The sequence below is a fragment of the Micromys minutus genome (assembly GCF_963924665.1).
Source record: "Micromys minutus genome assembly, chromosome: 19".
In the NCBI taxonomy this organism is placed as follows: Eukaryota; Metazoa; Chordata; class Mammalia; order Rodentia; family Muridae; genus Micromys; species Micromys minutus.
The window spans coordinates 10,189,890-10,215,420 of NC_137954.1; the positions used below are offsets into that span (position 1 = coordinate 10,189,890).

The 25,531-nt window shown below is 45.0% G+C and overlaps 1 protein-coding gene across 1 annotated transcript in view; it reads left to right on the plus strand.

The window, feature by feature from the left end:
• Positions 1-25,531, plus strand: part of AOX1 (aldehyde oxidase 1) — a 68,914-nt gene that overhangs the window by 13,153 nt on the left and 30,230 nt on the right. The window contains exons 3-18 of the mRNA XM_080933011.1: positions 51-147; positions 3,337-3,445; positions 4,448-4,574; positions 7,661-7,722; positions 8,872-8,961; positions 10,463-10,543; positions 11,580-11,724; positions 12,344-12,436; positions 13,287-13,438; positions 13,600-13,693; positions 15,119-15,228; positions 16,052-16,236; positions 17,886-18,048; positions 20,126-20,218; positions 23,909-24,078; positions 24,378-24,492. Of these exons, the coding sequence (XP_080789137.1) occupies positions 51-147; positions 3,337-3,445; positions 4,448-4,574; positions 7,661-7,722; positions 8,872-8,961; positions 10,463-10,543; positions 11,580-11,724; positions 12,344-12,436; positions 13,287-13,438; positions 13,600-13,693; positions 15,119-15,228; positions 16,052-16,236; positions 17,886-18,048; positions 20,126-20,218; positions 23,909-24,078; positions 24,378-24,492 (1,886 nt within the window). The remainder of the gene's footprint in view (positions 1-50; positions 148-3,336; positions 3,446-4,447; positions 4,575-7,660; positions 7,723-8,871; positions 8,962-10,462; positions 10,544-11,579; positions 11,725-12,343; positions 12,437-13,286; positions 13,439-13,599; positions 13,694-15,118; positions 15,229-16,051; positions 16,237-17,885; positions 18,049-20,125; positions 20,219-23,908; positions 24,079-24,377; positions 24,493-25,531) is intronic.

Consider the following 25,531-nt stretch of genomic DNA (forward strand, 5'->3'; position numbering starts at 1 on the left):
GAAAGAAAAATCATGTAGAAAATGTTCTCTTTGACTGAGGCTCCTTCCAGTCCGACTCACAGGAACCAAGTATGGCTGTGGCGGTGGAGGCTGTGGCGCCTGTACCGTGATGATCTCACGGTACAACCCCAGCACCAAGACCATCAGGTAGGTTCAGCAGAGCCCAGCTATGAGTGAGATTTTCCTTCCTTTGTTTATTCCCCTGTTTGGTGAATGCACATCTACTGTGCAGAAAGAACTATGTGGAGCACCGAGGATTCCCAAGATAGACAAGAATATGAGTAGATTGGAAAAATTACCCCCTTCAGGGAGCCAAAAGACTGACTCTGCGCTGTCTGGGAAGGAAGGTGCTTTGAAATGTCTGTGGGGAGTAAAGCCATGTTCACACTCCTATAGTGAGGGCCTAGGAGCATCTTCTTGCTCCCTTGCATGCAGTCTCTATCTGAAAGCCAGAGAGCTCTGCTCCAAGGAAGAATTAGGTGGCATCACTTTCCGATGCAAATCCACCCGTGGCTTCCTATTTTGTTTACATTGCTCATTTCTCTTCAGCACACTGTTGTCTTGCATGTTTAATGATGCCTCTCTCCCTTCTTCTCCTGGGACCCCCAGTTGTGCATTTGTTAAAGCCCCTTTCTTTATTTCCCACATCCAGGAGCCAGGGATCTGCTATGCCTGCAACCCTCCCCCCCCCCAGAGAAACCTCTCTCCCCGCTTCACAGCTTTTTAGAAAACCGAAAGTTCCTTTTTGATCTCCTCTCTTACCTTCTAGGCAGTGGGAGATCTTGGGCAGCCATGTTGCCTTATTCTTAGCCCCTCACGTGACAACATGATACTCAATGAAAGCCCAGAGTTTTCTCTCAGCACTGCCCACTCTAATCTTTGTTACAGGACCTGGACTTGGGGAAATTCTTTCGGTCCCTTCCTCACCTCTACTTTGAGCCACTACCCCAACCCCAAGCACCCAGGGCACATTGATGGGGAAGAGGCCAGCTGTGTATTTTAACTGTTTCTGTCCATCCACAAGTGACCGTTCATGGTCTGCTGGCTTAACAGTCTGGCTTCTCCTGCTTTTCTCCTCCATGTTTTTCTTATACTTCAGAGATAGCAACTACATCTTAGGACTGAAAGCAACTGTTCATACATCTTCTCTCTTATTAGGTTTTCGACACTTAACAGAGTATAATGGTTTTAAAGTTTTTCGTGTGTGGGATGAGTTTGTTTTATACATATATGTCATGTTTTCATTTAATTCTTTCAGAATCTCATACATGTATACCATTTGTTATCACTCCCCTGCCTCTTCTCTCCTAATTCCTGGACATACTCCACTCCCATTTCATGCCTTTTTTCAAATAACCCACTGAATTCAGTTTGTGCTACCCTTGTCCTTGTGGGTGTGGGGCCATCCCCTGAACCACCTCCCCCAGCAGCCTTCAACTGTCAATGGTTCCTGAGGAGATGATATTTTTTTCCAGTATGATTTTGTAGCTTTTCTGGCTTATTTTGGTTTTAAAGCAAGGTGATCTTTTGACATGCTGCACTTAAACCCCGTGGTTGAGTATGTTTAGGTGAATGCTCAAACTCACTGTCACTGGGAAGCCTTCCTCCACACTTGCTCCCTGAGATCTGCCTGATTCTAGCCGTGGGTCATAGCAGCCTCCCACATCCACTGTGCCTCACCCCTGCTGACTTCCCTTCTGTCTCCTTCTCTCTAAGGACATCTGAGCTCATTCCCACTTCAGGGCGCACACATACGCTATCCATTCATGGTGAACTCCTTAAGCTCATCCAGAGTTTAGCAGAAACATTAACACTCTCATCTCTCCCTGATGCCCCTCACAAGTCAAATCCCCCCTCTCCACACAAGCCATTCATGGATCCAAGGTCCTTCACAGGGATTCAGTGACCTTTTAAGTTGTCTGTCTTCCTTGGGCTAGAAGGCACAGTGTGCTGAGATTGTTCTGTCTCTGTTCACTGGAGACTCCCAATACCTGCAGCGTGGCCTGGCACACAGAGCACACAGAGCACACAGAACACACAGAACACACAGAGCACACAGAGCACACAGAACACACAGAACACACAGAGCACACAGAGCACACAGAACACACAGAGCACAGAGAACACACAGAACACACAGAACACACAGAGCACAGAGAACACACAGAGCACACAGAACACACAGAACACACAGAGCACACAGAACACACAGAGCACAGAGAACACACAGAGCACACAGTTCTTATGTTTACTTATCAATGAGTGATGTCTTTTCTCTTTCTTTCTTCTTTTCTTTTCTTTTTTTTTGTTTTTATCCTATAGAAGCAAACTTTATATCTCACTTAAACATGCAAATTTTCTAAAATTTTCATGAATACCTTTAAGTAATAAATGCAGTTTCAACAGCTTTGTGGCTTACATCATTTTGAAACATCAAAACCAACCCCCAAATAGGAGATTATTTTTAACATTCATCAGTGAACCGTCTTATGGGTAACGTTTGTGTCCCTGATCTTTACTTATGATAGATCTATAAAGGTGCAGTCGCACAGTCATTGAGTATGTGCACTTTAAAGTTATCTTTACGTCTTCTAAGTGAGCCGTCTCGCAGAAGAACTACAAGAGAGCATATCTACACTCTTATGAATGGTTGGAGTCCCATTTCCCCAGGCCTTTATTAATAGTGGACATTATGATTTTTGAAAGAATTTACGGTTTTATTCGATAAAATGGTGTTTCTCTTTGCTTAGTTCAAATCTTTTCAGATTATTATGGGCTCCGAGCATTTGCCTCTTGAGACAATTGCCCATCTGTAGCTGTGTTTAGCAAGTGAGAACATTTTTAGTGTTATTTTTGAACTGGGCATTTTTAGCAGTAGCCCTGTGGGGTGGGATAGCTCCTTACCTGACATGATTTCTTCTCTGAAGAGCTGTAACAAACTCACTTTATTGCCCAACTAGCCTTGGCCCAGCTTCACCTGCAGAATGGAAGCAGCTTAGGGGTCATGGCCACTTACATGCAATTAGAGAGTGTCAGCCCCAATCTGGAAGGCAAATAATTAAGTTGGTTGAAGTCATTCAGAAACTGGAATTCTGAGGTCTAATTTTAATTCTGCCACCGGCACTCCAGCTGTGACCCTGAATAGATCGTTCTGATTTTCAGATGCTGTGTCTGTAAGATGAATATGTACTGAGGAGAAACCATAGATAAAAAGACTGAGCCATCACTCCTAACCTGCCTCCTGGAGGCGCCCGGGGGGGGGGGGGCGGTGCTCAGTCCCTTTTCCTGTGATGTCTTGTAATTTGTAATTTCTGCTTTCTCTTTTGTCTTCCGAAGGCATCATCCAGTCAATGCCTGTCTGACCCCCATCTGCTCTCTGTATGGTACAGCAATCACCACAGTGGAAGGCATAGGCAACACCAGGACAAGACTTCATCCGGTTCAGGTAAGGGGGCCTTGCTTCCCTAAGGGGACTTGGAGTTATGAGGCATTAACACAGCTGTGGGAAGAGCAAGTCATTGATATACTGAGTGTTCATGCCTGTGTGGTATGTGCATGAGTATATATGTGGTGTGTGCTTGTGTGCACCCATGTATGTGGTATGTGCATGTGGTGAGTGAGTGAGTGTGTGTGTGTGTGTGTGTGTGTGTGTGTGTGTGTGTGTGTGGTGTGCTGTTCACATGTCCATGCCTAAGTATTCTATGTTTTCAAGTTGAATATTATTTGGCCATCTCTTCTACTTCCTCTAGTACAGTGGTCCACACCCTCGATGTATGTTGAGAAGTCTTTAAAAGACACACAGTGTTATCTCACACCTGACACCACTCTGAGTCAGTTGAGCTGGTGTGTCACTGGGATAGGACTGGTGAGAGGCACAGGAATTATGGAATATCTCTATATATTAAGGGGAGTTACTGGAATGACTACAGTCTGCAGTCCCAACAATGGGCAGCTGTGAATGGGAGGTCACGGAATCTGGTAGTTGCTCAGTCCCACGAGGCTGGGTGTTTCAACTGGAATCATTATGCAGAAGTAGGTTCCAACTGGCAAGTAAGTGGCAGCAGGTAAAGAAGAAGTCTTCCTTCTTCTAATGCCCTTCTATAGGCCTCCAGCAGAAGCTGTGGCCCAGGTTAAAGGTGTGTATGCCTGACTCTAAGCTGGTTCGTTCCAGAAGTATTCCAGTTGCCATCTGGAACAGCCATCGGAAGTGGCAAACTAATTATTCAAAGGTTCAGACACCAATGTCTTAAAGTCAGGCAGCTAGCTCATAAGGCTCAAATGTCAGACTGACCAGCCCCAAGGAAGCCACTTGAGATAGGTGAAGGCTTTTGGAAGGCCTTTTCTCCAAATTCAGTGAATGCAAAAATGTTCTGTGGAGGTTGCTTTGGTGTTTTAGGTCTGGAACAGAGTGCATGTTCTATATTTCTAACCTTACTGTGCTTTCCAGGAGAGGATTGCCAAGTGTCACGGCACCCAGTGTGGATTCTGCACCCCTGGGATGGTGATGTCCATGTACACACTGCTCAGGAACCATCCAGAGCCTACTTTAGACCAGTTAACCGATGCCCTTGGTGGTAAGTATGGCTTTATTTTTAAGTGATAGTGACGGTAGTAACTAGAATACCATGTGCCATGTGCTAAATTAAATGCTATCTGGCAATTAGTTTAAATAACTTTGTAAGATAGTTGCCGTTACCTTCATTTCATAGATGAGGAAGCTGAGATTTAGAGAGAGTGATTTCTTATACAACATCTCACCTGTGAGGGCAGAGTTGATCTCTTGAAGTCAACCTGCAAAACAAATTTGCACATTGTGTTTGATTGAAGAATCGCTTGGGCCTCCCCCTCTCTCTCCACATCATTTTTCTCCAGTCAGAAAGTTGGGTTATTCATCCACCCTGGGGAAGACCTGAAATGCCTGAGTGCTGTGCTGTTCACGCTGTTTTTCATTGGTTAAGTGTGTTAGAGAAGTCCTAGGAGAGAGGCCTGACTCTGGGGAATCTTCCCCCCCTCCCCAAACCTGGTCTCAGCCCTCATCCCGGAGAGATCAAATGGGAAAAGTGAAGGGCAGGAGGGGATTTGCATTTTTGGTGGGATTATGTTGGGGAAGAAGGAAAACTGAATGTCTTCTCACCCTGCTTTCAGGAACACTGGCTTTAAATAGAGGGCAGGGCACAGTGCAAGAGGCAGGGAGATTACACAGTTGGGCCTAGGTGTTTCCTTCCCTGACCAGGGAGCTGCTGTCATTCAGGGGTAATCTCCATTGATGTCCCCAGAAGTTGTGAGCCTGTGCCTCCAAATTCAGTTCCCTTTCTCTGTTTGTGTGTGTGTGTGTGTGTTCATCAATAAGGCTCTGAACAAGTTTTTAAGCATTAAAAGGTTCTCAAGCTCAAACATGTTCCCCTGGTGAAACGCTCTCTGGCTGTCTTTGTCTTTGTCTCTTACCTCTTCTATCTCTGCTCAGGAAAGAGTCTAAAGCTCTCAAGTTCACTTCCTCCATGAAGTGCTTCTGCGGCTCTGAGAGAGAACAGGTACAAAGAAATGACATAGCACCTAAACTGGGTCCTGCCTGGTTTCCCAGAGGTCACATCGTTGCTTTACGGCTGTAAACACTAACAAAGGATTCTCAAATATTAGGATGCTTAAGGCATGCAAGGGAAATGTATACATAATGAAGATTCGGGCCCCACCATTAGAGACTTGATCTTGTGTTATTTCTAAAATAAGACCTCAGAGGTTAGGGGATGGCTGTCAGTAAAGTGTTTATGGTAAGGACCTGAGTTTTGATTGCTACCCCTCATGGAAGAGTCTGGGAGTGATGGTGAATGACCACTGGGCTGGTTGGGGGAGCATGCATCAGACACAGGAGGCTCAACAAACTCATTGGCCAACCTGCCTCGTAGAAGTGATAAATGCTGGGTTCAGGGAGAGACCACGTCTCAAAACATAGTGTGGAGAGCAACTGAACGAGACACTCAGTGCCCGCCTGTTTGTCCACTCACACCGACAGGAACACACACATAAAATCACACATACAAATAAAATATGACCTTATATTGGGGGTGGAATAAAAAGGCAGGCCCACTGTAAGAAAAGCACTGACCAAAGCATTTATGGTAAATAATCCTGTGCTCAGTGGCCGCCCAAGTTCAGAAGCTACTTACCTTTTCTTTACTGTTACAGAGTAACTTTGTTTTAGCAGCTGAAACTTTCCTCTCTGTCTCTCCATATTCCCTTTGCTCTGCCTCTGTCAAAAACTGATGGCTGCCACAGTAAGTATTAATAAGAAGAGGAATCTTTCTTAAAAGGACGGAGGAGGGGAGAAACCCTGCCACTTGTGAGAAGGTCAGGCTGATTCCATGATACACTTCAAATTGGCAGCTAATGAGACTAGGCCTAAAAACTGGGCAAGTCGGTTACTAATAGAAAAAAACCCAGGTTCCAGCCTTCATGCCCAGGTAATGGAATGTCCCTGCCACTTGGCCTGAAACAAGGACAATGGGTCAGCAGCAGTTTCCAGACTTTCTCAGCTACTTCTTCAGTTCCCAGAGCTTCCCAGCGAGTCTCCAGACTCCACACCCCGGTAATGGAATGTCCCTAGAGATGGACCCAGCAGATAAACATAGAGACTACCTACCCCAGAACTCCATAATGTGCTTTCATTATGGAGTTCTGGGGTAGCCTGTAGGCCACTCGGGTGTTTATCTTGGTAATGGGAGACCCCAGCATGCTGGACTTCTGCAGAATAAAACACACTTGGCATTTACATAGTATCTGAGTCTGAGATCCCATTCTTCCGGGAACTGTAGACCCTTACACTTGGAACAACACGTAGGGACTGTAGCACATTATGCTAATTGAAACAAGTCAGACTCAGGAAAGCAAACATCGTATCATCCTGCTTATACGCGGAACCTGAAATGGTCCAATTTGTAGAAGCAAGAAATAGACTTGCAATCGAATAGTGATTATCTTGGGTGGGAGAAGAAGACAACGAGGAATTATATAGATCGAAGGTTTCAAAGTGTGTTATGAAAACTGAATAAGTCCGACAAACTCAGCTTGGTTCCCAAGCTACCAATACAATGTTATATGTTAAACAGTCGCCGAGATGGTAGATCTTTTGTAAAACATCTTCTTTCTGGTGAATGATTAAATAGATGGCCTGAGGAAACCTAGGGTGGGGGCAAGCTTAGGATAGTGACTGTGGGGATAGATCCCCAGGTGCATTTATTTCCACATATACCAATCCCTGATCAATTGATTAGACAAATATGGATTTGTATGTCAGGAACATTTCAATAAAGTGGCTGTTGTTTTATTTAAGTTTCCCTCTTGATTATAATCACAGACAAGTTTTTGTCTTAAAATTATTGTATCATTTGACCATCTGTCGAAGGAGGCGTATAAGATGTGTTTACAGAGAGTAAGTACAGAAAGGTCAGATGTTTAGACGCACTTCCCGACTCTTACTAAATATCCCGAGATGCTGATGTAAAAAGGAAATTTCAGACACAAGATTTCAAAACTAAGACAGCAAACAGAGCTTTCCTCTAATCTCTGTTCAGAGGACAGCATGCTTTGTGGTGTCATTTACTCGGTGTCCCATGCCTCTGTCCAGGGCACCTGAGTGATAACCGGGCTGTTTCTGTCTCTTCAGGAAATCTGTGCCGCTGTACTGGATACAGGCCCATAGTTGACGCTTGCAAGACTTTCTGTAAAGTAAGTAGAAAGGAAAACATGACCAGATGTATTTTCCCCAAGATGAACAGTGTAGGAGTGCCCAGTATGACTATGGCAACAGCCACTTCTACCAATACAGCCTCTTCTTCTTCTCATTCTTTATTTATTTATTTATTTATTTACTTACTTACTTACTTACTTATTTAGTGTATGTGATTACACCATTGCTGTCTTCAGACACATCAGAAGAGGGCATCAGATCCTTATTACAGATGGTTGTGAGCCACCACGTGGTTGCTGGGAATTGAACTCAGGACCTCTGGAAGAGCAGTCAGTGCTCTTAACTGTTGAGCCATCTCTCCAGCCCACACTGGACCACTTCCTAGCACAAGGTCTCCAATTCCTGTGTGGCATTCTTGGGCAGGAGGCTTAACCTCATTCCCTGGATAGTCAAATTGTGAGCATCTGAGCAGTTTGACATTGGTCACAAGTCATTCTCTCCAAGAAGCTGTTCTTGTTCTGTCTGCCTGAGTTAGAGACCCTGCCTGGGGCCCTCTGTAACCCTCTGTAAACAGGATATGTATATGTGTGTGACACAATGTGACACTAGTCACAGTATGACACAGTTGTCCCTGAGCCATTCCATTTTTTTTGTTTGTTTGTTTGTTTTTTGTGGAGACTGTTTATCTCCAGAGCACATCACCACATACTGATTAGTAGACACTCAATCATTAATATTAATAGAACTAATAAACAAAAACCCTTATGAAAGACATTGCCTTCTTTTACTCAGATTTTAAATCACCATACCAAGTAACAAGCTCCCCTGTGGCATTTAAAACACATTCAGTAATGGCTGGTCCTCCCCCCCACCGCCACCACCAGATTATTTCTGCAAGATGAATTATGGAATCAATACCTCATAGATAGGATCAGACTATCTATGATGATTCTTGTTAGTATTATAAGTGGTATTTAAAATATTGTTCGTGTTAGTAATAGCAGTGGTTAGTACTCATTGCTGCATGGCAGGATTATCTATGAAGACTTTTACAACATGAGTTCTGCAGCTTCTACTGTAGGCACCCAGGTAACAATAGAATTCTCGTGGAATTCTGACTGATGTGTGTGTGTGTGTGTGTGTGTGTGTGTGTGTGTGTGTGTGTGTGTGTGTGTTTCCCCCATTAGGCTTCTGGCTGCTGTCAAAGTAAAGAAAATGGGATGTGCTGTTTGGATCAAGGAATGAACGGACTGGCAGCATCTCAGGAAGGAGATGAGGTCAGTGCACTGTGAGGTTGCTATAAAGTTGTTCAAGACACGAAAGGCAGCTGACGTCATCTTCAGAAGAATTGGTGGCTGCCCAGGTTGAGGAATTTGACTGAATCAACATGTTCCCCCTGTCTCCTTACATTCTAAACATGCAGCCTACAAGGGAATTTGGGGATGGAGAAAGGAGAGCTCACAGAACTGTGGTCTGGTTGGAAGGGAGGAATGGCTTCTTGTTGTTTTCTGTAGTACGGTGGGGTAACTGTGTTTGACAATCAGATGACTATTTCAGAATAACTAGTGGAATCTTTCTCAACACACAGAAACAATTGGTGCCTGAGATGTGAGATGCTAAGCAATAACCTCGCCCTGTGCACATACCACTGTGCTGTCCTGCCCCACCAACAGATGCAGTCAGTATATTTATAATATATATTTGATCTATCCCATCGACTTTGCCATTTTCAATGGCCAGAAGCAAAGTTGAGACAGAGATGGAAGACCAAGGACAGGAAAGGCGGCAACGCTGACTCTCCCTTAAGTGTTCCATGTCTGGTTGCTCCCGCCTGTCTCTCCCACTTGCTGCAAACTCGAAGGAGAATGTTTTGGGAGCTGCCGAATGCTGAGGCCCCACTGACACCTGCAGGATTATTAGACTCAGGTCTACAGGAAGGTCCTTGGTGGGGAGCTAGGGTCATGACATATCAGCTTCTGTTTGTCTCTCTTTTGTCTGTCTGCTTTTGTGGGAAGATGAGGTCATGTGAAGCCCGTTCTGTCCTCAAATCTATCAAATAACAAACACTAGCCTTTAATTCCTGATCTGCCTGCTTCTGTTTCCTAAGGTCTGTGATTATAGGCATGTGCCACCATGCCTGGGATGTCTGGACACCTTCCTCCAGTCTCAACAGACAAAACATTTAAAGTAGAGTTGTTTGACAATAATATCGAAGTCATCCCTCATCAACTGTTTCTCTTCCTGTAGTCTGAGTCACCTATGCTTATAATATTCTGAAAATATTCTGTGGGAAATTCCAGAAGTCGTTCATGTTTCAAACTACAGACCACTGTGACTAGCATGATGAACTCCCAGTATGCTCTTCTCTGCCTTACTTGGACTGTGAGCCACCCTTTTGTCCAACATATCCACAGGGCACACATTACCTGCCCATCTGTCACTAAGTAGTTGTAATGGCTGTCAGACTCACTAGCACAGTAATGCAGCGCTGTGTTCAAATGACTCTTACTTTACTTAATAATGACTTGGAAGCACAAGGCAAGTGATGCTTGTAGATATGCCGATGAGTCTGTCTTCAAAACAGAAAAGACAGGGCTAGGGTAGGCTTAGTGCTGGAGTATGCTGCTAGGATTTATATTAAGAATGATTTTAAAAAATGGAGTGTGTGAAAAAGCCTAAAGTTCAAACTGTCTGTGGTCTTGGGTACCCACAGGGGTTGTGACAGAAATCTCTCCCGAGGGGTACTGTGATAACTTCTGTCATTTTCTCTTTTTAAAGACAAGTCCAGAACTGTTCTCAGAAGATGAATTTCTGCCACTGGACCCAACCCAAGAATTGATATTTCCTCCAGAGCTAATGGTAAGGAAGGCAGTTGCTCGCCGAGAGGAATGTCAGGAGGGGTCTTTTCAAAATCTCATGGTGCAGCTCTCAGATCTTCTCAGAGACACAGGGGAGAGCAGTTAAAGCAGGTAGTCACAGCTTGTCAAAGTGTGGGGAGTAATTATCTGTGGGGTGCTCAGTGTGACTGGAACCTCTGTATCATACTCACCATCCCCCCAAGACTCAGGGATTATAAAGAAAGGGGGTAGAAATCTTCTGGACACGGCAGAACCACTGCACGAAGTAATTGTTTGCACAAGAACAAACCAGTCAACACCCCACATGGAGAGCTGAGAGACTCAGGACCTCTACCCTGAGAGGAGAGGGACGGTCAGTTTTCTTCAAGGGTATGACCTAGGTTGACCATGACCAGTGGATGGCTCCACATCCGTGTGTGTGTGTGTGTGTGTGTGTGTGTGTGTGTGTGTGTATGAGTAGGTATGGGTATATCACACATCATACTCAGTAGAAAATGAAGTTTCGAGGGGTCAAGAGAGCAAGAGGGTAGAAGGAGAATCTTGGGAGAATTGGGGGAGAACAGGGAATAATTTAATAACACTGTATTACATTCATATATAAGATTCTCAAAGAATTAATAAAATAATAAAAAGAGCCCTGATGGGCCAATAGGCACCGGCGATAACCATCCGTTATCCAGCTACCTCAAGGGGTGGGAGGAGTCAAACACAGCTGGTGCTGTGTGTTGAGTCACAGATTTGCAAAATCTCCTCGGATGTCAGCCTGCTTTCTCCTCCCACTTCATTTTTCTGTCGGATGATTTGGCACAGTTGAGCATGTTGCTGTTAGCGAACGTCAGAACGAACCTCCGGGAGATACCTGAGCGGACGGGAACGGTGTCCATGTGTGAACTCAGTCAGACCTCAATTATGATCTCTGACTCCTGTGAAAGCTCTATCGTAGCTCACAGAATTTAGTTTTTAGAAGATTTCCCTTCTCTCGGGTGAAAACAAGCTCTCCCAAATCCCTGTTTTGTTTTGTTTTGGTTTTTCAATAGAGAATCGCTGAGAAACATCCACCAAAGACCAGAGTGTTTTGTGGTAAAAGAGTGACTTGGAATTCCCCGGTGACCCTGCAGGAACTCGTAGAAGCTAAATTCAAGTATCCCCAGGCCCCCATTGTCATGGGGTACACTTCTGTGGGTATGTAGACGCTTCCTGGGATGCTTGATGAGGGTTCAAGCTCAACGCATTGATGTCGGGAAAATAGAAATTTCAAGAAATTTCGTTCAAGAAATGTTATGGCGTTAGGTAGCTGCCTGCCCTGTGCCAGCATCAGGGATGTCCTATGCCTCACTGGAGCAGAGCAGGGCTTGGTGGTCCTGAGGTAAATCAGCATCAGGGTACAGGTATCCTGGTTTTCCATCTGGGTACCACATTGGCTCTCATCCTGAAACTGCTCTGTTTTTCCTCTCTGGACCGCTTCTCAGTGGCTATGGCATATTTTATTTAAACAGCAGTTTTGAAGCCTTCAGCTTTTCCACACAGGCCTGGCACGGCTGCCTATCTCTTTGCAGGGCCTCCAGGACCTTCTCTGAGGGAAATCTGAGTGTGTCATATTGCACAAGTTTTAGCGCTACCAATTCCAAAGACTCCTTAAATTTAATCGGCCACTGTCTCTGCTTGTGGTTTGCAATAAACAGACCAATAAAAGGGAACAACTTTCATATGTCCAAAGACATTGGTTTAACCATAATTCAAAATAAAGAGGGTTGTTAGCGCTCTTTTGTTCTAATCTGGTGTCTCTCCCACAATCCCTTAGGGCCTGAAGTAAAGTTTAAAGGTGCCTTCCACCCTATCATCATTTCTCCTGACAGAATTGAAGAGTTGGGTGTCATAAGCCAGGCCTGGGACGGTGAGTCTTTAGACCTCCTTTCCTACAGAAATGCACTCGCCACCTTAGCTGCTTAGTCTGATGCAGTGCGGGGCGAGAGCCATTTCTAGACCAAAGTCACAGCTTCTCTTCGGACAGAATGGCGGGGATGCGGCGGGAGTCCAGGAAAACTTCTCTAAGGTTCCACTAGCTACTGTCTGAGAAGTCAGAATTTCACTGAGAAACTTCCGTATCTGCAGGATCAGGGAGACTATTCAAGGGAGAGTCTGCGCTGGGAGTGCAGAGCAAAAGCTGAAGATGCCTGCGCATGCTCGCTGCTCTCCAGAGCACGGCAGAGGGGAAGGGGTGTGTACTAAGAGGCTCTAGTCCAGCCTTTCCATTCCTGTGAAGGAAATTGGTTCGGTGACAGTGAGAAGCAGCAGTCACTGTGGTGTGGGTTTGGAATGAAGCACTGAAATCCAATTCTTGGCCATGGCCTGTGGCATCTCTTAGATCTTGGGAAGGTGACTGAACTGCATCTTAGTTTTGTGACTGTGAAATGAACCTATCTTTATCTCGTGGTTTGTTTTCAATTCATGAAGACTTTTTTTTTTAAAGCTATCAGTGAAACGTGATAAATTCACCATTCAAAGAATCCAGCCTTCATGATCTTTACTGCCAACTCCACCACACATCACTGTCGTCACCACAACCACTTCCATTGCTATCTCCACCGTGGTCATTTGTCACCAAAGTCAGCACTGTGCCACCACCTGCTCTGATAGGCACAATTGCATACATTAATATAAAGATTCCATGCCGGTAGCTTTGATCTCACATTTTTGAGGTCATGGGTGATCATTGGCATTACTCACAGAAGGCTTTATTTCAGGGCTGACCCTGGGTGCTGGCCTCAGCCTGGAGCAGGTAAAGGACATTCTAACTGATGTGGTCCAGAAGCTTCCAGAAGAGAAGACACAGACATACCGTGCTCTCCTGAAGCACCTGAGAACTCTGGCTGGCTCTCAGATCAGGAATATGGCTGTAGGTATTTGACAAGGAATCTCAGGCATTCCTGTCTCCAGTGATTCCTTTCTGTTCTTTAAAGCAAACAAAGAGAACCGCTCTCTAAAGCAGGATCTAAGCCCTTACCTTAGATGTGCTGTGTAACTATGTAACAAGTGAAAGTAACTTGTTCTTAAAAGTCTTTAGGGGGCCATATCGTGAGCAGACATCTGGACTCAGATCTGAATCCCCTTCTGGCTGTGGGTAATTGTACCCTCAACTTACTATCCAAAGGTAAGCAACAGTTTCTGCCTGGGAGGGGGCAGTATTATAACCTTGATTTGTTCCTGGCACCTCTGGTGAGGCAGGAAGTTCCGTTTGGAAAACAACTGTTCACTGTTACAGTAAGTTCCTTTGCCTTTTTGAGGCTGAAAAGTTGGTCAGTCTGTCTAAAAACTATCTGCCAGTCTCTATCAGGGGACCATATGTAATTGGTCTTGACCTTGAGACCTGATGTAATTATAAGTGTTTTGGCTACATTTATACCCATCCTGGAATTCATGCAGCCTATTGGCTGTAGGTTGCACACATCTGCTAGATCTTTTCTTACAGTACATTGGACATGTTCGCACTGGTTAATGTCCAAATGTGAGGTGGCCATTGGCAAAGACCATAGGTTCTGAGAGCCACTGAGCCCTTCTGTTGGAGACACTCCACCTTGACACTAGGAGTTTGATTCACATGCCCTGCTTTGCATGTGTGCCTAAGCTGATCTTCACTGAATGTGCACAGATCTTTTTCAACTGAATAATTATTGGACCTTCTGCTGTACTTACTTATGTTCTTGAGTGTTGCTTTTGAAATTCGGTGGAGGGGCTTTGTTTCTCTTACATTAATTTGTCTAATAATCATTAGGAAATTCTTATTATTTGGATCTCTACAAATATATGAAGGTTGCTTTTAAAGATATGATATATATATATATATACATCCACTCCTCCCTCATAGTGTCTAAACTACTGAATAATCTTAAGGCGGAAGACTTAAATTCTTAAATTCAAGGTATCAATTTAAGTAACACACCTTTGTAAAATCTCCTGCCCTGAGAAGTAAGGTTAGATGAGAAACTACAAACACACACACACAAAAAAAACTTTTTAGATTTTTTTCCCTCCCAAATTATATTTTACTATGGCTTTAAACTATTCCTGCCTCCAGTCCATCTGACCAAAAGACTAAAATTCTTTAGAGGCTGTGGATGGGATATAACCAAATAAAATAGCATTCACTGGTACACACATTCAAAATTCACTAAAAGGTTGCTTTTATAATTCACTTCTGTAGACAATAGGGCTCCTGGTTATAGAGAAAAATAAAATGGTTATGGGTTGACTTGATCAGATATCGAAAGGGATATTAATATCTGCTCCCTTGTAGCAAAGCTCTAAGCCAATTGTGCCATTGAGAAGGAAACTGCTAAGGTCTCTGTTCTTTAGAAAACTCAGTGTGTTTTTATCTGCAAGCAAGTATATAAGAAAACAGGAGGGAGGAGGGTTAGGCTGGAAGAAACATGGAAAGATGCTGTCAGAGAAGACGTATATACACAATTCCACCCACGCACACGCATGCTACGGCCACCTCCACCACCACCCACAACGACCAGTAGAATCATTCCCCAAGTTGTTCAAAGACTGAAGGTGTGTGTCCTTTTGTCCACAGATGGGAAACGGCAGATCCCTTTAAGTGAGAAATTTCTCCTCAAGTGTCCTGAAGCAGATCTTAAGCCTCAAGAAGTCCTGGTCTCAGTGAACATCCCCTGCTCCAGGAAGGCAAGGATAGCCCTTCCTTTCCATTTCCCAGTTCCCCCATCTGTCTGAGTAGGCTCACCCAAGAAGTGACAGAGGTCTCTGTTCAAGGGGGACATGTGCAGCATGGTCACTGTCACCCTGCTGTGCAGTCTCCTGCCATTTCTAGAGCTAGGACACCTTCTCTCTTCCTCTGCCCATGCTATAAGGTTACTTTAAAACAGATTTTTAATATATCCTTTGTCCTTTCAAACTTATTCCCTGAGTGAGATAAGTCTTCCTAGATCCTGGGCCTGAAAAAAAGCTTTAAAAAAGAAAGACTTGTGCAGTGAACTATAGAGGGAGAAAGCGTGGGGTTGAGAACTGGGTAGACTGAGGCCTGAGTTTTGGTTTCAAGACCTGAACTAATTACTGAATCACCTCAAGCCCAAGGCTTCTGTTTGTACAGTGGTAGAATCAGGACTACCTCCCGAGATGTAGTCGGTTAGGAAGCCGTCATCCTGAAGAACCACACACTCGTGGCTCAAACTGACTGACTTACTGGGAACTCCAATAACAGGGCGTCAGTAGGGCTAGTGACTTCCTTTGAGGCCTTGGGCCTTGACTTAGATGTCTTCTGCCTTTTCATATCTATGCCTGATGTTTCTTTTCTTAAAATGGCACCAGGCAGTTTGGATTCAGGCCCTGGCTGATAATCTCTTTCACTTAGCACTTTGAACACCTTGTTCCCAAGTGCAGAAGTCCTGATTTAAACCCAGGACCCATAACAGAACGCTAGCATCACATCACCCCCTCCAGCATGGGTGTTGTCTCTCAGGGGAGTTCTGTTTGTGCCTCTTTTCTTCAGTGGGAGTTTGTGTCAGCCTTCCGACAAGCCCAGAGACAACAGAATGCACTTGCCATTGTCAACTCTGGAATGAGAGTCCTTTTTAGAGAAGGGGGTGGCGTCATTGAAGAGTTATCCATTTTGTATGGAGGTGTCGGTCCAACCACCATCAGTGCCAAGAACTCCTGTCAGAGACTCATTGGAAGGTAAGACATTGTATCCTTAGCTTCCAGGTAACAGAGCAACCTGCCCTGTGGGAAGCTGTAATGAGAAGGAGAAAAAATACTTTAGGATCTCATGATTTGATGGCCGGGAATTCCAACACGATTTCAGAAGCAGTTTCATGTGTTGCTTTTAGCAAATTCCCAAGGGAGCATTATAAAATCTGTGCGTGCAGTGTGTGTGAGCACACAAACATCTGTGTGCTTGTGTTTGTGTGTGCTTGTGTGTCAGTGTGTACATGTGTGTATATAAAACTGAGACCTGTGTGCTTGTGTTTGTGTGTGCATGTGCATCTGTGTGTGTACATGTGTGTATGTGAGACAGAGACGGGGGGGGGTGGAATGCCCATTTCCTGTAGTGTAAATTTCTGTTCTTTTTGTGGCGAAAATAATGGAAACAATTTTACTATGATGAAAAATGGAGCGTGTGCTAATTGGCTGCTAACCATCTCGTTTGCTTCCCTGAGTTATTTTACGTCTAGGTAATACTGATAGCTAACCTTTCTTGGGAACTTGCTAGATAAATGAACAGAACAGAGATTCAGACAAGTACTTTTTTAAAAGAATATCTATCTATCTATCTATCTATCTATCTATCTATCTATCTATCTATTTAATGTATGAGTATCTGCATGTATACCTGCATGCCAGAAGAGGGCCCAAAATCTCATTACAGATGGTTGTGAGCCACCATGTAGTTTCTGGGAATTGAACTCAGGACCCCTGGAACAGCAGTCAGTGCTCTTAGACGATGAGCCATCTCTCCGGCCCTAACATGTGCTTTAAGCTGAGAGAGACCCCAACTTGGAACTTCCCACTGGGCCTTAGGGAAGGTTTCTGAGTCCCCTCCCTGTCCAGCCAATTATCTGGCCACCTGGAGATATGGAAGGGCCCTGAGCTCCCTCCCCACCCAGGCAATTAATGTAGAGGTCACCAGGACCACCAATCATTATGTGCCTAGTGGCTGTTGCTATATTCTGCCCTCAAAATTGTATAAAAAGCTTATGAAAGAAAGAGAAGGGTCGTCTCTCCTCTAGGTGTGAAATGATCCTAGCACATTGGAACAATAAACTTCTTGCTTTTGCATCAAACTCCATTCTCGAGTCTCATTTGGAGGTCTCCCAGTAGCTAAGGCTCACTTTGAGTCTTACAAAGGTTTCAGTGTAGTGGCACTTAACCTTCCTAATGCTGAGACCCTTTACAGTTCCTTCCACTGTGGGGACCCCAAACCACAGAATTATCTTCATTGCTACTTTTAGCTGTAAAAATTGCTACTCCTATGAATCGCGACATAAATACCTGTGTTTTATGGTGCTCGTAGGTGGCCCCTGTGAAAGGGTCAGTAGAGTCCCAGGTGGAGAGCCACTGTTTTAATGAGTTAGACTGCCTGATGCATGTCTTAGTTCACTTTCTTTTAACTCCATGAGCTCATTTGGTCTATTTAACCTACTGGGACCTCCATTTCCTTCTCTGTTGAAGAAGAGAACCATTTCTACCTTACAGAGTAGTTGAGAGGCTTCCATAAGTGAGGGAACATAGTAGCAGACCAACCTGAACTTGGGCTGCCTGGTTGTACAGCCTGTTCTCTATCAGCTGAATCTGTTGGGCTGTGTCTCCTCCTCTGCCTCTCACAGGCCCTGGAATGAAGAGATGCTGGACACAGCGTGCAGGCTGGTTTTGGAAGAAGTCACCCTTGCAGGCTCAGCTCCCGGTGGAAAGGTGGAGTTCAAGAGGACCCTCATCATCAGCTTCCTCTTCAAGTTCTACCTGGAGGTGTCACAGAGTTTGAAGAAGGAGGTGAGTGGAACCGGTCCTGAGAACTGGGATGGCAGAGGCACCAGCCCCTGCTGGGGAGCTGTACGTTACAGAAGATGAAAAGCTAGAATCACATCCTGTTGGTAGGTGTCCACTGGCCTATCCTGTGCTGTGAGTTTGAGGAAGACTTCCAAGGAGGCCTCAGATCTGCACAGGGTTTTTGCTAAACACCACTCAGTTATTACCACTTTATAATAAACATGTCATGTCTGCATAATTCTGAGAAAACTAGTTAATGCATTTTCTTTTCTTTACTGAAGCTTATAGGTGAAGCTTACTTTCTTATGCTTGGTTTTCGTGTCTGGGTTTCCTTCATTCATTAGATGATGGCAGCCACCGGAACACCACGAAGAGAGTCATCATAAGGAAAAGGCTGAGCATAGTCCCTAGTGCTTCCGAGGGATGCTGGGTAGAAATGGTAGTAATTAATACCAGTGATGCACGGCTATCCGTTTGCCTGCTTCCCCTCGTCAAAGTGCTACATGATTGTTGCCTAGAGAAACTCAATAGGAAAAAGCTCTCTTCTGGTTCAAAGGAACCTGGACCTATTGTCCTCGAGAGCCTCATGCTACTGTCAACCCAATTAGCCTTATGTAGAAGCCAACACAGTTACTTTAAATGGTTGGGAGAGGTGGTGAGTTTGATAAAAATGCATCATACAGAGCTCTCAAATGATTAATAAAACATAATTCCTAAATATATAAGCAGAAGACAGGAAATCCTCATTTGTGGAGATTCTTAGAGGTGTTTTCTCAGTATAGATGAGAATTAGAACCAATGGGTTATATCAAACTTTTGAGATAAGGAGCTTGAAGTCATACACAAACATATGACATATTTCTACCAGGTGCTCAAAAGTGGGAGAAGCAAAGCAAACTGTGGACTCTCCTAATGAACAGTAAATAACACAGTTCCTTAGTGAATCAGCTGATATAATTAAAGCTTCTGTGCTCCGCTTAGCTTCCTCTTCTTAAAACAATAGCTGTTGTCAGCTTTATTTTCTATTAAAATTATGCAAGCTATAAAAATAATCACAAAATATAGTCTCATCCAAAGAAGCATGTGACCCATTTCCTCTGTCCTCAGAAGGCCCTCTCCTGTGGGGTGCCAGCAGAAGGGCCACCTCTGCACACGTGAGAGCCTGGCTGGATGCCACTGAGGGACCCAAAGGGTTTTTAGTCTCACACCCTCCTTACAGCTCCCCTCTCCCACTAAGGGCTTTTTCGGTCCCATACCCTCCAAGGAGTAGTACTTCTACCTTATCTGGGTAGCCCTGGAATGAAGGAAAAGAGTTATAATCCTGGCAAAACACTTCCCAGGGGGAGTTACCTTTCTAGGTACCCCTGAAATGAAGGGCATAAGCCATTAGATGCAACCCACGTTGGCAGCAGTCAATCTACTTAAAAGTCAACTAAACCCACCAATGCTTGCATGCCTGGTCACCGTCGCTGTAGCATGTGTATAAAAACTGTACTGCCTCTCCTCTGGATGTAGGTCACCCCAGTGCACAGGATTAATAAACCTTTTGCTTTTGCATTGATCCCCGATCTCTCGTCTCATTCATGGGAGTTTTAAATAAATAAGACTCAATTTGGGTCTTACACCACCATGCAGTTTTGTGAGTATTTGCAATACTGGATGCTGGTTTTGACTTTTCCTGCTTTAAGTTTGGTCTTCTCTGTTTTATTTGACTTCTCTTTTGCTGTCATATGTGTCCCCAGGTCACTTAGAAAAGTAAGTTTGTCTATGTAGACAAAGATGAGAAAATAATGATTGGAAAATTGGGAAATTGCTAGTTATTGTAAAATAATCTTATGAAACAAATGGTGGAGATCAATGACATTCTAATTTCATGTGGTTTATCACCTCATGAGGAAAATGTGTACCTTTCAAGGTTCATGTCCTGGGGTCAGGGGATTGTTTAAATTTTCAGGGTTCTGAAAGGGTGAATGCTTAATCAATGTCAGACACTATAGTAGAAATGTTTGCTGAGAATTATACCAGGATCCCCTCCCAGAACATTCTGGTAGATTTTAAATATCTACTATTTGCTTTGCAGGACCCAAGTCAGTATCCTAGCCTGGCAGACAACTATGAGAGTGCTTTAGAAGATCTTCATTCAAAACATCACTGGAGAACATTAACCCACCAGGTAAGTGCGTGCTTTTCTGTGTGTGTGTGTGTGTGTGTGTGTGTGTGTGTGTGTGTGTGTGTGTGTGCATGCCTGCAAGCCTTTATGTGTTTAAATTCAGAGACCGGCTTTAGGTCCATTGCCCCCTGGTGACACATCACCTTTTTCAGAGTTTCCTAAAACTACAAACCCAGGTTGAGAGTGTAGTTTGATGGTTCTTCAACATACAAGTCCCAAGTTTGATCCCAATACTTCAAAAAGAGAAAAATAAATCAAAACCAATTAGAAATCACAATGAAAAAGAAATCCAGTGTCTTATTCCTGGACAAAACATCATGACCAAGAAGCAAGTTGGGGAGGAAAGGGTTTGTTCAGCTTACACTTCCACATTGCTGTTCATCACCAAAGGAAGTCAGGACTGGAACTCAAACAGGTCAGGAAGCAGGAGCTGATGCAGAGGCCATGGAGGGATCTTACTTATAGGTTTGCTTCCCCCGGCTTGCTCAGCCTGCTTTCTTACAGTACCCAGGTCTACCAGCCCAGGGATGGCACCACCCACAATGGGCTGGGTCCTCCCCCCTTGATCAGTAGTTGAGAAAATGCCTTACAGCTGGATCTCATGAAGGCATCTTCTCAACTGAGGCTCCTTTCTCTGTGATAACTCCAGCTTGTGTCAAGTTGACAGAAAGTCAGCCAGTACACCTGGAAAATATTAAAGAAATATGCCTGTTTTGTCTTAAAGGCCCCCCCCCCTTTTTACTATGTCATTAGGCCAGGACATAAACAACCTGGCGATTGCTATACACTTTTTACCCTGGCTTTGTGGCTCTTCAAGCACAACCAAAGTCAGGTTCTGAGTTGGTCCAAGAGCTTTAGTTCCATTTAAAGGACCAAGGGCACACCTGCCCCAGGGGCCATGGAACCTTGGAGGTGCAGACATTACAACAGCTGCTACTTTGCTTTGTTCCAGTGCTAGGATATTTTTCTTTCCAAGTTCTTCCTGTCTGCTTGGTTTTCTTCAAATGACGTTTTATTGGGAAACCAAATGTGGATGCTAAGAGTTATGTTCTAGATCTCCTGATGAAGGTTTACAGAGAGTAAGGCACTCCCAAGTGCTTTCAAATGGAGTTTCTGTCATAGCATCATAAAAACATAAAATGGAGCCATTTTGTTACTAAACTGGGTAAGACTTACTGTGTGTTTTCCTGAAATAATTGTCAAGAAACTGGACCAAGAATTTTGTTGAGTCAGGAATGGGAAGAGATTTAAAAATGGCAGTGCATCAGATCTGCTGATGGATTTTCTTATAAAAACTTGTGTCTTATCACAGTGAGCACTAAAGTTGCTGTAGGTCCCCTTGAGGTTTAGAGTTCAATGTGTTCAAAAAATTTAAATATGCCAAATTGCTTTGGAAGTGAATATGTTGAAAGCTAAAAACAACTGCCTTCTCCCTGGCATTCTGTGAAATATTATAACCACAGTCTGGGACTTCTGCAGGTCCTAACATCGCCTTGGCAATGGGCCACATTCCAGGGAGGAACTAAAGCCAAGTAATGAACATTCAGAGCACCCAAAGAAAACTGAACATCTTCTCAGTGGTTGATTTTGAAATGGACCTGTCATGCTGGGTTCCAAGTCAATGTCTGGGGTTCAGTGTATCTCTCACAAAGATAAATCTTCATTTCACCCATGGTTTCTTTCACACACACACACACACACACACACACACACACACACACACACACACACAGCAGAACATCCAAGTTTCCAAAGCAACTTCAGCCTTTACATCCAACACTTTGCCCAAACCACTTCCATGCTTTGAAAGTTCACTTTCACTGTCCTCACAAACACAGAGGTCATCAGGTGACAGAGGGAACGATTGTTTGGTATCATGGTACTTGATGAGGTGGATCCTTGCTTAAGCTACAGGTTGACAGGTAGCGGGCATGCTGAGGAATGCAAGAACAGGTCATTCCACCTCCTCCCAGTAGCTGAGAACCAAGCCTTTGGAAGACATTGAATGTCCAGACTGTTCCCTGTGGCTTCAGCAGATCACCCGATCGAGGACTTCCCCATTGTGTCTTTAGCTGTGTAACATAGCCAAGCATGCCTGCCCTCAGTCCTTTGCAGCTGGAGGCTACTAATAAACCAGTTTTCACATTCGACTATCCCAGGCTTGAGAGTTTCCTCAGTCTTTTGGCAGACCTGGCACAGTAAAGTTTTAAAAGATTTTCTTTGCAGTTGTGAAATGTTCCATTATTTACAGCAAACGGTGTTAGCATGAATAATAGAAAACTCCTGGAGCCTTATAGATCCCCGTTGGCATGTTCGGCCCAGTGTCTACGCCTATAAGTTACCTACAAGTTTGCTCTTCAGGACGGAAACAGAAAATCTTTGAGAGTATTTTATAAAACCATAAAATAGATGTGGATCTTTTTTTTTTCCATTCAAATATTGTGTGAGCCTAATATGATTTTCAGTGAGGGATGTGAGAGATTGGGGGTTGGGATCCGGGTGAGAGATTTGGGGGTGAAAGGGTGGGGGGTTGAGAGAGTGGGGGATTGAGAGGGTGGGGGTTGAGAGAGTGGGACTTGAGAGGGTAGGGGCTTGAGAGGGTAGGGGTTGAATGGGTAGGGGTTGAGAGGGTGAGGGTTGAGAGGGTAGGGGCTTGAGAGGGTGGGGGGTTGAGAGGGTGGGGCTTGAGAGGGTAGGGGCTTGAGAGGGTAGGGGCTTGAGAGGGTGGGGGTTGAGAGGGTAGGGGTTGAGAGGGTGGGGGTTGAGAGGGTAGGGGTTGAGAGGGTAGGGGTTGAGAGGGTAGGGGCTTGAGAGGGTGGGGGTTGAGAGGGTAGGGGTTGAGAGGGTGGGGGTTGGGAGGGTGAGGGTTGAGAGAGTGGGACTTGAGAGGGTAGGGGCTTGAGAGGGTAGGGGTTGAGAGGGTGGGGGGTTGAGAGGGTGGGGGGTTGAGAGGGTAGGGGTTGAGAGGGTGGGGGGTTGAGAGGGTGGGGGTTGAGAGGGTAGGGGTTGAGAGGGTGGGGGGTTGAGAGGATGGGGCTTGAGAGGGTAGGGGCTTGAGAGGGTAGGGGTTGAGAGGGTGGGGGGTTGAGAGGGTGGGGGTTGAGAGGGTGGGGCTTGAGAGGGTGGGGGTTGAGAGGGTGGGGGTTGAGAGGGTGGGGCTTGAGAGGGCAGGGGTTGAGAGGGTGGGGGGTTGAGAGGGTGGGGGTTGAGAGGGTGGGGGTTGAGAGAGTGGGACTTGAGAGGGTAGGGGCTTGAGAGGGTAGGGGTTGAGAGGGTAGGGGTTGAGAGGGTAGGGGTTGGGAGGGTGGGGGTTGAGAGGGTGGGGGGTTGAGAGGGTGGGGGTTGAGAGGGTAGGGGTTGAGAGGGTGGGGGTTGGGAGGGTGGGGGTTGGGAGGGTGAGGGTTGGGAGGGTGAGGGTTGTGTAGTCCTTTGTTAGGGGAGCAGATGTATTTGGCATCTACATTCCAAAAACTAAGGGAAAAATGCATCACATTTATACATTCCAATTATCTGCCAACTTGTTTTCTGTAAGCTGCTTGGAGTAGTGAAATTAGTGACTATTTTCATGTTCAAAAGTATTCTGGATTAAGCATGAGTTTGCATAGCTCCGCTCTCTTGGGAGACACACATTTTGTGATTATCCCTACAATCTCTGTAGAAATGTGAGTTACGTGTCGGCTCTTCATTAAACAGAATGTAGACCCAGCGCAGCTTCCTCAGGACCCAATTGGGCGTCCCATCATGCACCTTTCTGGTATTAAGCATGCCACTGGTGAGGCCATCTACTGTGACGACATGCCTGCAGTAGACCGGGAGATTTTCCTGACTTTCGTAACGAGTTCAAGAGCACATGCTAAGATTGTGTAAGTGTCCCCCACACACAGGGGAAGAGTCTCCCTGCTGTCTAACTTCACCCTGCCCATGAAAAGGAGGGTAAACAGAGGCCTGCCGACACTCAGACTAGAGAAGAAATGGGATTGAAATTGAATTGCTCACAAAATCTTGCATGAGTAGCTTTACGGTTCCCCTGCTTCTTCCACTGCCTGGCAGACGACTGTCAAAGCTATTAATTCTCTGACAGTCCTTGGTTTCTGACTGCTACTTTCTCAGTGTCCTCGGGCTGTGTGGCTGCTCTGTGAAGCCGTCTGATCTGTTTTCACAGGTCCATTGATCTGTCAGAAGCTCTCAGCATGCCTGGCGTGGTGGACATCATTACTGCCGATCATCTTCAGGAAGCAAACACCTTCGGCACAGAGACATTTCTGGCCACAGATGAGGTACCGGCTTCTGGCCGTCTGTCTGAACAATTTTCCTAGTTACAGGCTCCTCCAGTTTTCATAGGCATAGTGTCTAATTTGTCATGCCCATGAAGAGTTCAGTATTCTTTGAGCAGTAATCATGAATCACAAATATTCTAATAGATATGAACTCAAGTTTATTCACTTACGTAAAGCTGATTGGTGATGTAAGCTGTTTTCAGGGCTGGGTCTCAGTTGCTGGAGTACTTGCCTCGTGTGCAGGAAGCCCCAGGATCCATCCCAGGAACTACACACACTAGACAGAGTTGTGTATGCCTGTAAATCCAGCACTTGGGAGGTAAAGGGACAAGGATCAAAACTTCAGGGTCATCCTCAGCTACACGAAGAATCTGAGGCTAGCCTGGGATACATGAGATGCTGTCTTTAAAATAGATTGATACTTTGATGTCTTATATTATTACATTGTAACATTATGAGGCCAAGAAGTGTGAAAGAATACATGGGCAGAGAATTATAAATTTGATATATAAATTGGTGAACCTCCCTTCCCAAGGATCTCTAGTTTACCCCAGTTCCAACGTGTCCCAAGCTCACGCTTTGAATTCAGTTAGCCTCTCCAGTGTGAAGTCATTCTTTGTCACTTGATCTGGAAGTTCTCTTTCCCTCTCCGAAGTCTGATCTGTTCATCCATGCTGTCATATATCCCGTGGAACTTAAAAACAAGCTCAGCAAAGAGGTGTGGGCCCTGCGCTCACGATAGCTTCCACTCTGAAGAAGACCCAATGGATCGAGCCCTTCCTCTTATTCTAAATTCATTTAGAAGTTGTAGACACTCCCACACACACCTTCTGCGATTCCTGCAGTGAGGGCTCATACTTAGTGTATGTACATATTCCACGTACTGCTTCCCATATGGCCGTGAAGCCAAGAGGAGCTGTTCTAACAGACCCACTGAAAGTTTCCAGTGATCAGCATTGGCTACTGGATCTCAGGCTACTGCGCTAGAACAAAGGCAGGGTTCGGATTCTCTGCATATTTCATTCTACTGTCTACCCAA